This window comes from Haemorhous mexicanus, chromosome 1, assembly GCF_027477595.1.
Source record: "Haemorhous mexicanus isolate bHaeMex1 chromosome 1, bHaeMex1.pri, whole genome shotgun sequence".
Taxonomy (NCBI): Eukaryota; Metazoa; Chordata; class Aves; order Passeriformes; family Fringillidae; genus Haemorhous; species Haemorhous mexicanus.
In genome coordinates, this window is record NC_082341.1 from 45,033,234 (window position 1) to 45,047,025 (window position 13,792).

Consider the following 13,792-nt stretch of genomic DNA (forward strand, 5'->3'; position numbering starts at 1 on the left):
GATGCTTTCTTGGGAAAATGAGTTCATGATAAATCATTGTACCTTGCAACCATTTTGAAGTTTGACTAATCTGTGAAATACCATTCTGTTTGTTTGTAGGAAAACCACCATTCCTTTCAGAAAGCCGTTCTGAATTAATTGAAAAGATTTTATCTGAAGATCCATTGCGACCAGGACCAGAGAGTAGGGTTCTGTTATTCTTTAATGGATCAAGTCACACTAATACTTACAAAGTTAAAGCTTTGGTTTGCCCTTTTTCTTCTGAGGCTGGTTGCAGGAATCAGTTAGTTGTCCAAAGTGAATGTTAGCAATGCCTTCCTGTGATAATTCCCTGTTAGTGATGAATGCTGGTTTCCCTTTTGACACCAACATATATAATTTGCTTTTAATTGTTAACACTTAATCTACCTACTGGGGTGGAATTTTTAATCTTGGTCATTCTGGGCATTAGTGTTATTCACAGAGATCCTAATATATAAGTGGCTGTTTTTCAGTTTAAGCAGATTTTAACTCTGCTTAATTTCTTCCTGGTGGCTATCTGATAATTGGAGGGTACTCTTTTTAAAAAAATTACAAATTAAAAACAATTTTTATTCGTTTGATGTCCGAGCATTAGTAGTTTGTTTGTTTTGGGGTTTTTTTTGAGTATTCTTTGACATGCAAAGAGTGTATATTTAAGATTCTTTACACATTGAGATTTGTTTTCAGAGATTACTATCAAGAAAGTTTTTTAGCATGATCTCTAGAATAGTGTGGTTTACATTGGGTGATGATTGTTTTTGCTATCCAATACTGATCTTAAGTGCTTCTCTTTACAGGTTCTGCTATTCACAAACCTTCTGCTGAGTTCATAAGTTTGCTTGATGGGTTACTTCAAAAGGATCCTCAGAAAAGGTAAACTGCCTAATCCATGACAGGTGTTTGTATTGTCATCTCTGGAGAAAATAATTATTATGATACTGTATATATAGTATTTTGTAGATGACAAAGAATGCAAAAAAAAAAATTCATCCCTCATATAAAAGAGAAAACTGTGCTTTTTCTTAGATGAAGACATATAGAATTAATGTTTTCATTAAATGCATTTTTTTTGTTTAGTTTTTGTACCTGGTGCTAAATAGAAAACTTTGTAAGAGAATGATAGGTAGTTTGGAATTGGATGGCTTTGCTTTTCCAGAGCAGTGGGCACCTATATTTCATAAGGCTTTAACTTACACCTGATACAGTTCTACTGTTAAATAATTTAGGGCTATAAATTGTAGAATATGTCAGATAATCTACATGTGTGATTAACTCTGCAGTTTCCTTTGTTCTCATACCTCTGTTGTGTGAATTTTCCATTCTGATTTAAGGCAAAAGTTTGTCCTGTTTAAAAACCTGCTTGTTGTCCAAATAAAGCAAACAATGGGATTAACTCTGTAGTGTCACTGTGTTCAAAACCTTGTCTGGTATGTATTTGTGCAGTTGTACTTAGCCACTGCTTTTATGTTTGTTGCTTTTCCAAAGGCTGAATTGGACAGACCTATTGCAGCATCCATTCTGGAAAGGATCCTTTAGCCATTGTGGTGGTGGTTCTGCAGACAGACAGGGCACAAGCTTGAGGTACTGAAAGTTCAAGGAAGATTTCTTTTAGTAAATATAAGCAAAGATAAAAAATATTTTATTGTCCGTACATTTTGTAACTTTTGAACTTCTCTTAGAATTTTCATGAAATAATGAATGGAGTTTTACACCATTCTGTAAGTGGTTTTGGGTATTTAGGAATTGTATTATCCTCTTAGTGTATTGCACTGCCCATTCACTTTCAACTGACTACTTCCTGCTGGCTATAGAATGTGTCAAAATTCACTTCCAAGCTAAGTGCTCTCATTTTTATTATATATTATATAATTGTTGTATGAATCTGACTTACAATTTTTTTAACACTTTTGTATTTTATAAATATCGGTCTGTTTTATCTTTGTTAAGTTTTTTTGTTTGTTTTTATGCATTAGGCTTAGAGCCTCACAAAGCCCATCAGTGCAGCATCTTAGAGCTGTGGTTCAGCCTTATAATCTTGCAAATGCATCTGACCTATATTCTTTGCTTATGACATGATGCATTAATCTAATACTGGAGATTTTTTTCTAAATATTTAATACTCTACACTGCTACATATGCAGAAACCTGTTGCACAAATGGTTTTTATGTATTGAAAAAGTTAGTTTTCTTCGAGACTCCTGTTACCTTGGTGGGTTTTCTGTTTCTAATTTTAAATTAGGACATTTAGCATTGTTTTTTATGTTACTTTGTTATAAATGTTTGAAAGATAATTCAGGTTCCAATCTGGGGATCTAATGTCAAAATAGTTTTAGAATGCTGAGTGATTTTTTTTTTTATATCTACTTCAAAATTTTCTCTCATGTTGTTTAATACCTACTTCTGATACCTGTGCTGCAGTATTTTTGCTATTAATATTTCTTATAGTTTGAGATGTAGCTCTGTGTCTTCTAATTTTGTTACTGTTTCGCTTGCAAAAAAAAATTAATATTTAAATTTTATACTGTGAACTAAGATTTTATTCAAGATTTTAGCAAGACTTACGTCAACATCCAGATAGTCCTAATTTTGGGGAATTTTCAGACAATCAGAGGAACCTTAGGCTCCTACAAAATATTGGGCTATTTGGCCATACTCTTGAGGTTTTTCTAAGGCCTCTGAAATATCTGCTGATGTATACACTAACTGAAAAATACGACAAATGTAAGACTTTGGTTTGACATGCAAAAGAAGCTCAATAATCTCTCTTTCCCAGCTGTGAGGCCTGTGCATCTATTTTCTTCACACTGTGAGTTGGATTAATATTTTATATCCTGGAGAGCATTCATTAACATTTTATGACCCAGTTCCATGTGAATAATATAAGGACATGTTAAAAAATGCCCAAACAACCAAAACCAATAAAACAGCATTCAAGTGTGACAGTAAATCATTACACACACAAAAATATGGTTTTAATCTTGGCTACAGACTTCATTATAGGAGATAGGTTTCTTGTGACTTTTTCCTGTGAAGGTTAAAATGTCTGTAATCCTTTTAGTATTTCTTTAGTATCTCTTGTATTATGGGGTAATAATTTGACTTTTTTGAAGTCTTTCATTTAAGTTCTAATGATAGAATTTTAATATTCTTCAAGTTACTTGCTGTAAACTTATTTTTCATCATTGCCATTATCAATATAAAAAGTATGCGCAACACATATTCAAAGAGTGTATTTTTCTAGAGAATGACAGCTAAATTGTATGCTAACAATTACAACAGATAATGCATATAATTAATTTTTTTAATATAATCAATTCTCTTTTTTAAAAATCTGTAATTAATATCATTTATTAAACAGCAGAGAAGACACAGAGTCACCAGTTTCTTGTAGTGCCAAAGAGTCAGTGGATGATCATGAAAATCTGGAAAACCTGTCATCCTCAAGGGCAGGTCTTAAATCACCAAGCAATTCTTTCAAAATAGGTAATATTGCTCATTATGATATTTTTTAGTGATTTTATTATTCCTACCAACATATTTACTCCCTATGTTTTATTTGATTTTAACCTCTGAATGCAAGTTCATGTTCTCTCTTTGGTAGAAACTCAGACTGAATTGCGGCCCAAAAGTGCAGCTGATGGTGAATCAAATGAATCCATATTTCTTCTCAGGTATGAAAACCTCCTTGTAATCTTGTATGTTTGGTGTTGGTTTTTGTCTCTTCAAACATTTTATTATTATGACTGTAATGCTATTTCTGTGTTGCCTTTTAAATTTTCTATTACCAGTTAATAAATACTAAAATACATTTGAAGAGCTGTGAAAACAGTGTATGTAGTTAAAGCTTATATGACTTTATTACTCTCATTTTTGAAAGTAAACTTTTACTTAACTGTCTGTCTAAACAGAAAGCTAAAATTTGTTTAGATCTCTCTTTTTCTCTCTCTTTTCTCTCTTATCTCTCTTGGAGTATGATTGCTTTACATACATAAGAATAAGCATTCAGCGTATCATCTGTTAATAAATTCTTCCTGCAGCTTTTCATTGCAAGGTATTGGTAAGAGTCTATTAAATACTACATGTATATTAAGTTAAAAAATAGTGATTGATTTAACAGTGATTTGCTTTAGTTGAGGCCTGATTCTGAAACTTTGTACAAGCTTTCAAGCCAAGATGATTGTCTAGTGAAATACTTTTCTTGTCTACATCAAGCAGAAATATTCCAATTTGAAAATACTCTTTTAAGCTTCTTGCATAATCTGAAATAGGGCATTTGTACATCATACTGTGTACAAAAGTTATTTTAGTTGGTTTTATTAAAGTCTTAATTCTCATCTGACTTATAATTTTTATCATCACAGTTAAAGATATATTATTAGTAATTTCAAGTAGCATTTGCTTTAGCAAGCTGCTCAGAAGAAAGGCTACAATGGGAATGCAAATAATATCTTTTTAGCAATGTAATTTATTTAAAAGTACAATAAATACAAAATTTGAAATTTAATGCAAACAGCTAAAAAAATCTGTTCTGAAATTCTCTTTGCATCAATGATATAACTTCTGAAAGCAGTGTATGTGATGTCTAGTAAAGTATTAAAGCATTAAAGTGAAAGAAATTTGCTTACCTGGCACTTGGCATCAGAATTTAATTAGCTATCGGAGTGGTTAATCAGCTTTTAACAGCAGTGGCTTCTTCTACTTGTGCAAATGGAATAGATCTGATTCATTTTAGCTAGTTTAATTCAGCAGTCTCTTGTCTTGTTTTAAACTGAGAAACGATCTGAGAACTGAAAAAATAGATACTCTTATCTGTATCTCAAACATATATGAAAGCAAATTAGTTGAATTGATTGAAAAAAATATTTTTAACAAATCTACGTGTTTGGAATCATTTGTCCAGCCTCCTAGCTAGAAATCCCGGAATTTTTCTGTTTAGGAACTAAAATTCCAAGCACATCCTGATACATTTTTTTACCATAAATATCATATGTTTACCAAAGATTTAATATTTTATGTAGGTAATATTTTGGCATTCCTTCATTGTGCCCTTTAAATTGAAATCACTGTTGAAAATAGATGGAAGATGAGAACAGTTATGTTAATAATTTGATCACTGATTTCCTGAGTGTCTTTTATTTTGTTTGGTGTTTGTATTTTTAGTTTAGTTGTTTTTTCTAATAAATCTGATTTGCAACTTAATGTGTCTATTACTTTCTGCTAATCAAGAAAACATGTTCATTCGAAGTTGTTGATTTAACTAGTTTCCTGGCCTGACAATCATGATAATTCTAAAGTTGATTTAAAATGTTTTAATTTATTGTGTACTATAAACTGCAAGTTCACTAGAAGCATTATGACAATTGCAACTTGGCAGTATTCCTGTCTCTCCTTTCTTCATTTTCTAATTAGCTGACAGGATTTTAAAAAGGAAAAGAAAAAGGTAAACCCAGTTCACAATGATACACAAAAATTAGGAAGTTTTTTATTTCCATTACCTAGCCAAAAATTGTGTATGAGAAGAGAATGACATAAAATTGCAATTTTTTGTCAAGTTAATTTTCTTTGTATGTTTCTTTTATTAGAAGTTAAGATAAAAATGATTTAGCCTCCAGTTTGTAGAGTCATTCTGGCTGAGAAAATAATCAAATTACCTTCATTTGATAACTACAACAAAATACCATCTTCCCTTTTCTAACCAGCAAAGAAATCCTAACCTTGTCAGAACACATTTAAAGACAGAAAAATCATTTTACTTAATGGATCAGGCAGAACATAGTGTAAGTTATGTTAGTCAGCTTTGAAAATTTGCTGTATGACATGAAAGTTTCAAAAGAGCACAAAAAAGTAGTTTGCAATGAAGCTTAATCTGTAGTCTCTATTGGTTTTTAATTTTTTTTTTTATTTCATTTGCTGAAGTTCTCGTCACACACCTAGAACTAATTCTGCAGTAGAAGTATGTGATGCAGTAGAAGTATGTACTAATGTCCCAGTCAAAAATTCTTCACAAGGAGATTCATGGCTGAAAAAAGTGAGTAAAAAGTTTATACTGAGTGGTGGTGGTATCTCTAGTTAGACTATTAGCCTGAAGTCTGTGGCAAAGTTAACTTTCTTTTGCATCCTTCCATAACTGAGTGTGCAAGTTGTTTGAAAAAAATACTTGCAGAACTTTAGATGTAGGAGTTAAGAAAGATTCTAAGTCTCCTTTTTCTTTTTGCCCTAGTGCATAAAAGACAAGTTGTCTTCTTTCTTCTCAATCTACATTTTGACCTAATGCTTTTTCTTCCGATATTTTCTTTTAGCATAATTTGTAGTTGATAATATCTGCTATTACGTAAATAAAAAGCAAATTAGAATATGTTTCTATGCCCAGACTGCTTGGTATAATGTTGAAATGAAATATTTTGTGAATAAACATGATTAACTCTTTTTTGGTACAAAACAGTTTTTAAAAAAACCTTTTTCTTCTAGGCTGAAAATGTGTGCTCAAGTCAGCAGGATATGGAGTCAAAATTGAAGGAGCTCATTTACACTGAATCTGATCTTACGGTGACACCAATCATTGACAATCCAAAGGTATAGCAAAATATAATATATGATTCAGGAACTTGTGGTTGAGACGATTTTTGCAGATAAATTTTTAATCAGGGTGAAACTCCTTTCCTGTATTTTATAGACTGCATTTTAAAGCAGTTCCACCCAGTTATCTGGCAGGATTTCATACAGTTTTTTGGCAGTCTTTATAATCCTATTGTGTTGCTTATTTGGAGGTATGAGTTATTTTGGGATTGAATAATAGTATTAAATATCTTACAAGAAATAGAAGCTGCTAAATGCTGTGTTCAGTGCTTTTGTAGGTTTGTTTTCTGATAATGTGCCTTGATATCTGTTATTTAAATGAATACAAAACTTTGGTTTGTTATACTCAAAACAAAGCCATCTATGAAGCCTTCTAGATTAGGAGTTGGACATTTACAGAATAACATTTGTTACTCTTTAGCGTGATAATGTTTCTATTCAACAGAAATTTATTTTCCCTCTTAAAGGACACCTGAGGTTGCAAGAAATGTCCATCTTATTTCTGTTGTATGGATTCTAATGTGCTAACAGTTTGTAACGAGTCTCCTGAGCAGGGAATTCACACTTAAGTTTGACTGTGAAGAGCAAATCAAAAACGAATCAGTGCTCTGCACTGCAATGACAATGTAATGTGCATTTATAGGCAGATGTATTGGTAGAAAGTATGATAGTCAAAAGTCCCTTTAGTCTTCCTTTTGTTTTTCTGTGCCAGAAAAAATTAAGCAGTCTTAGTAACTTTACTCAGTAAATTGCTGATGTGGGGAATGCAAGATTTTCCTTGGAAGTGAGCATCTAAACTCATTAGGAATGTCTTACAGCTTTTAATTGCTGTAAGACAGCTTTTAATTGCTGTATTGCTTTAGTATTAACAATTCTTTTGGTTTGTTTTAATGGATTTCTTAACGCTTTCAAAAACTAAAAATCTTACATAGCTAGATAAGTAACTATCAAATAATACTCTTTTAATATGTTTGGGGTGAGAGACATCCTTCCTAGTGGAGACTTTCAAAGGTAATTATATTTTTGAATGATACCACTGTTAATTTCTCAGTTCTGTCTCAAGACTTTGACACAAAACCTAAGTCCTTCACTGCTTCTCTTCTTACTACAAGTATAAGAGATGAGATTAGGGGTAGGTGCACATACTGATGTGTGCATGTGGACTGATCTCCTTACCATCCAATGCTAGACTCAGAATTAATGCAAAATAGCCCACTAAGTTCTAGGGACATGTAATCAGAGTCACTGCCTCTTGGTGATGACACTTTAGTCTGCTTTTCAGACGTAAGGATGATACTGACCCCTGGTAAATCTGAAGAGCTTTCAATTTAATCTCCTGGAAAGGGATTTGCTAGGCGCTGGCAGAATTTTAAAAGTTGAAATGTCAGCTTAAATTGTAAAATTTCCCTGTGTTCTGCAGATCTGGGGAATTGAAGACCTTTTTAAGAAAATAGCGCTCTATTTAAGCTTAGACTTCTTCTGTCAAAGGCTAAATTCCATTACACAGTTGCCTTTTTAAAAGTTCTTTATTTACTGAAAATCACACTCAAATGCTCTGTTACTGAGCAGTCATCTAATTTTGTGATCTACAAGAAAATGATGGTTTTGCAGAGAAAAAAATCTCTATATCTTATGAATGATTAGCTGTTGATAATAGGACTTTTTATATTCAGGAGTGGTCTAGTATATACATATATTTACTGTAGGGCAATGATTTGCTAAAACATTTTTTGAGCTGTCACCTGCATAGTTCCTTTCAGTAGCTTTTGAAACCCAAATACAGGTATTTTTCTGCATACAAGCAAGGTAAAAATGTAAACTGAAAAAATCCTGTGATTTTGTAATCCCATTTTAAAAATCACTTCAATGGAAATACTAGCAATATAATTATATAAAAAACATAGAGTTAAATCTCAGATATTTGCTTGGAAGAAATACATACCAGAAAACAATGGAAAATTCCTCAGTAATGAGCAGTAGCATGTACACCCATCCTGTACAAATTTTGCCTCTTTGTATTCTCACGTTCAACTACTTACAGATTTTCTAGGAATGTATTAAAACTAGTTGTAATGTGTTTGGTTTTTTCCCAGATAATGAAGCAAGTACCAGTTAGATTTGACCCGAAAACTTTACATATACCAGCATATTCAGGTATGGATCTGCTGAAGATTCTAACTAGTTCTGCATGTGCTGCTGTAACTCATTATTGCAAGAGCTGTAGCCTCCCCTTGTAGATTATACATGGTCACAGTTTCAGAACTCTTAATTATTCGGAAAGTATTGTTGTGTATGCAGTGTTTTTAAAGCTAGACCAATTTTGAGTAGCCTTTGCAAGTACAAACACTTAAATGATATTCCTTTCTCTTCTGCTTTCTTGAGTTACCAGCCCGTGCTCCAAACTTTTGCCATGAGGCAGTCATCAGTGTTAAGTGCGGGAAAGCCAGCATAGCTGAGAGATTTAAGCTGAGAGATTTTCTTCTAGCTGAGAGATTTAAACTGATGTTTAAATTGACAAATTGTTGTTACAATTTGACAAATGCAGGCAAGCAAGTGGCAACAAGATCCTAAAATGTGCAGTGTTGATCAGTCACAATACTAGGCAGCTTTGCCAGTCCCGCCTTTAATCATGAAATGTTATGGCACTCATGTCCAAAAAGAAAATGTGAAGTTGTTTGGGGTTTGTCTTTTTGTTGTTAATTTTCAATGTCTAGAAATATTTCTGAAAACTAAAGTCAGCTCATTGTCATGAGTGTAACAATTCTTCCTATGGAACATTTGATCTAGTCATTTTAAGGAAAATACTGGACTGTGCTTGAAGAGGGATATCAGCCAGATACATACTCCTCCTAGAATTCACATAGCACCTCTTCCTAGGCATAAGAGTTAATCTTTCCTTTCTATAAAGTATGTATTTTGAAGACTTAATTTGTTGAAGAAATTTTATATTTGGACAGGAGCACAACGTCCCTCAATCTCCTAGTCAAGACTGTAACTGAAAATATTTTAAATTTGATTAATCCAAAAATGATCAGATTCCATTGTGCAAAGGGACTATTATGTTTCATATTACATTTAAGTAGTTATCACACTGATGTTCTCATATGTTTAACTTTTGTCAGTATTTATTTATTATGGGACAGTGGTTTTTCTGGTTGTAATGCTTTCAGAGTTGTAGCTTTCTTCTGGACAACTTTCTGATTGTTTTTGAAGATAATGAATTTGATGCTGCTTGTCAGTAATGATTAAAGATAATATGAAAAAATTTCAGTGAATACCTGAAAGCCAATACCTGTTTTCATCTCTACTAATGTATATTTGCCTGCATTAGATGTTGTTACTTAACTGTAAATTTTCATAAAAGATAGAAAACATGCTTTTAAATAGTGTATACCAGAGTATATCAGGGTGGCAGGTAAGTTATTAATAAATAACTACCAAAGCAGAGGGAATATATGGCTGCTAGATTGAAATTGACTGTTTAGACTGATAAGGAAGTCTGAAAAAAATCTCAATTCATGTGCAGTGGTCAATGAATTGAACCACAAGATATATGTTAATTGTCCATGTTACTTGATTTCTTTGTGCTCTTTCGGAAGTCATCCTTGTCCTGATTTGCCAAGGCTTAGCTAGGTGGATACCTACCTATAGGAATGATTATGCGTGTTTTCAGTTTATTTATTGTGAGCAGATTTCATTGATTTTCAGGTCTTAGGTTTTGCCTCAAATTTACTTACTTGCAGGAAACTGCACTTATTAAGAATTAGTAATGATGAAGGACAACTGCTACCTTTCCTAAGTATAACGCCAATAAATGTTGCCTTAAATGAAGGACTTAGCAGGTTTGCACTTTCAAAAATGTTTTGAGGCTTCCATTGCTGAATTTTTATCCTTTGTTTCTCTTCTTGCTTCCTTTTTGATTTCTGTTGTCTTCAGACATGAATTCTAACATACTTCTTTAGTATTTTAAGTCCTAAAATTGTAATTAGATTCAAACTTTGGAACTTACTTATTCATGGTTATCTTACTTAGCAGTGTGTTAAAGCTACATTAAAGATCCATTACCTTAAACTGTTTGTTTTCCTCTCATGGTTAGTTGAGAAGTTGTCTTCTATGAAAGATTCGGACTGGAATAACTTTGTGAAAAGAGTGTGTTCCCTGCTTGAATCCAGCGAGAAGAATACAGGAGCAGCACGTTCTAAACTGAACTTGCTGTACTATCTGTGCACTTTGGTTGTCCATAAGGAGATTGCAAACAGGCTAATTAGCTCTCAGCTAGTAAGTAATAAAGCTTTGTAGGAATCAACATATTTGTCATTGTATCAAAAATTAGCTGCTTTTTGTTATACTTGAAAAAAATCAATGGTCTACTGGCAAAAATATGTTGATTAAATAATGAAAACCAACAAAAAATTATTAAATTCCATGTTAGGTTTTTTAAAAGAGCTGAATAAAACTAATTCATTGTCTAAGACTTCAAATGCATTTACATATAGTTTTGTTGTATTAGGGAAAATGTTGGGGTAAAAATTAACCTTTACGAAAAGTTTAAAATAATATATGATGAAAAGTGAGTCTTTGTAAGTCATTAAGGGGCAGATGATACTGTAAAGAGTTTATGTATGAATTATTAAATTAATTTTATTTGGTCATATGTCTGTAAAGAATAACAAGAAAGCTTTCTAAAGAACAGGCAGTAAAACTTCCAGTAAACAGGCCTTCAAAGAGTGACCATGCTCTCTGAAGAATCGGTTTTGGGGTTTCATGTTTCAAAAAACATTTTCTACCAGACAAACAATTTTATTAGTATGCTCTATAGTGATTTAACATATTTCTTCAAGTCTTGCATGTGCAGAAGAGAGGCAGACTTATTCTCCCCCCACCTTATATAAAGGTATTACAGAAGCTACCTTCAGATGAGCACTTTTCATTTTATTTAATAGGAAGTAAACTACTTTGCTCTCCCGCATTTGTAATAAAGTACCTAAGTTAAAAGCTGAGATGTATTATTGTTGAATATAAGATACTAAAGGGAAAATTGCACTACCAAAAAACTGGATGAAGAGCATTTAGGTTGGAAGCAGTGATAGGTCTTATGCCATAAAATTCTTGTGAAAAACAGAAACAGAATTGCTGTAAGGTGTATTCTATTGTCACTGGAGAATTTGGAGCAAGGGAAACAATAATCTAGTAACTGAATAGACAATTAACAGAACATTTTAGAAATTAGTAATTATGCAGTTTGGTTCTTAAATGGCTGATTATATATTTTAACATTCATTATTCTGGTGTTTGCCAACTATTTTGGTACAGACTCACAGAATCATTTACTATTTGTTTTATAATACTATATGATGATCTCTGTGCTTGTAGGTGAAAGAATCAGACCTTTTTCTCTAAATAGTGCTATTCAGTATGAAAGAAAATTCTGACATTCATCTATATGCTTAGTAGTTTAGTTTAAGGCAAAAATATAGAAAAATATTTGTATTTTTCCATTCAGGCTTTTTTATTTCTTTAATCATTGTTTGCACAATATCTGTAGTATTTGTCTGTGATAATTCTCTTAGCAAATGTTATCCAAATATATTTTTATGAAATTACTGATATTTTGATTTCTAGTTTATCATTTGGAACTCTCAGATCATTGAAATTCACTGATGTTTATTTGTCTTCTTTAAATTATAGTTTCCTATATTGATACAGCAGTTGCGTGCAGCTGCCAACTGGGATATGTAAGTAACAACTATTTGAAATTAAAATGTTCAAATACAGACTTGTCACTGAATATTTTTAAAGATATTTGGGAGCAGGTTATTTGAGGAGTTTTTTTAGCCTGTCAGACTGCTGTGGTATCTGACTGAGAGTATGATGATATAAAATGGAAATTTTTCAGCGTTGAATTAATATGTTAATTCTACAGGACCAAAGATTATACAAGAACTCTAAAATTTTATGTAGATAACATAGAATTTAGTGCATCAAATAGAGTTAAAATCACTAAATGAAATAACTCCATGCCACAATAGAGTAAAATAACTATAATGGCAACTCTCTTCCCCCCACCCCCCCAGATACCTGTCAGGAATAGTTCAATGACATAGTGCCCTCTGCTGTTTCTTTCATAAATGTTGATTTTATTATTCCAATTTTTTCTTTTAATGAAACATTGGAAACTGATTTGCTGATACAGATTTAATTTCTCTTTTGTCAGCTATCCTGAAAAGTCTAAATTATCTGTAGGAGTTTTCTATATTGTATAAAAACTGAACATGAGCATGACTATTACTAATCCTAACAAACTAAAGAACTTTGACACTTCAGAGCTAGAGGAAAGAAATATCTTTATGCATATATTTACTGCTAAATTGGGCTGAAACACTGAAATATCTTGTTGATACAAAGAAAACAGAAATAAGAAGAAAATCTGAGCTGTAAATAAGACATCAAATTTTTCTGCCCTTAGCAATCTGTGTAGAATATAAACAAGATAGAATTGTGTTTGTAGTGTTTTGTGAATATATTTCCTGCACCTACAAAATATTTATTTGATACACAGACGTGCTAACATTGCTCGAGTGATTGGTTTACTGGCGTTACACACATCTGAACTTGAAGAAAATGTACCTGTTTCTGAGGTAACTTTCCTTTCTTTTTTTTTTTTTTTTTTCAGCAGGGGTCTTTTAAAATGCTTTTACTACTTATGTCAGAAGCTTTCACAGCATTTTTTGTTTTGAGCCTTGCTTTTTTTTAACTCCAATGTTTAAAGTGTAATATAATCAATTAATTAAATGTATAAATTTATGAGCTTATTCTATGTAGTTGTAGATCTGATCTTTACTAACCTGTGACCACCAATGATAAAACTAACATTTTTCTCTCCTTTTCTTAAAATCAAGTAGTCACAGTCATACTTTTGTGCATGTGGAAAAAGAAACTGTTGACACATTTGGCTATCCTGAAATGTAATTATTGTAATTAGTATAAAATAGTACAACTGATTCTTAGAGAATTTTTTCAAAAAGGAATTTATTGAGGTGGGACTAATTTGAGGTTTCTCACAGTTCTTGAAGAATGCATGTGATGAAGGGGAAGAAATTTTGTTTGCAGAAGAAAAGCATTTTTAGTTCTTGTTTGGTGACAGAATGTGCTATTTAATGTTTGTTTCAAGTGTGAATGTGACATCATTTCCTCT

At 32.1% G+C, this 13,792-nt stretch overlaps 1 protein-coding gene across 1 annotated transcript in view; it reads left to right on the top strand.

The window, feature by feature from the left end:
* Positions 1 to 13,792, top strand: part of ULK4 (unc-51 like kinase 4) — a 211,166-nt gene that overhangs the window by 9,691 nt on the left and 187,683 nt on the right. Inside the window, exons 7-17 of the mRNA XM_059848144.1 lie at positions 100 to 183; positions 819 to 894; positions 1,507 to 1,602; positions 3,380 to 3,504; positions 3,623 to 3,692; positions 5,938 to 6,049; positions 6,490 to 6,594; positions 8,691 to 8,751; positions 10,694 to 10,875; positions 12,286 to 12,332; positions 13,157 to 13,235. Of these exons, the coding sequence (XP_059704127.1) occupies positions 100 to 183; positions 819 to 894; positions 1,507 to 1,602; positions 3,380 to 3,504; positions 3,623 to 3,692; positions 5,938 to 6,049; positions 6,490 to 6,594; positions 8,691 to 8,751; positions 10,694 to 10,875; positions 12,286 to 12,332; positions 13,157 to 13,235 (1,037 nt within the window). The remainder of the gene's footprint in view (positions 1 to 99; positions 184 to 818; positions 895 to 1,506; positions 1,603 to 3,379; positions 3,505 to 3,622; positions 3,693 to 5,937; positions 6,050 to 6,489; positions 6,595 to 8,690; positions 8,752 to 10,693; positions 10,876 to 12,285; positions 12,333 to 13,156; positions 13,236 to 13,792) is intronic.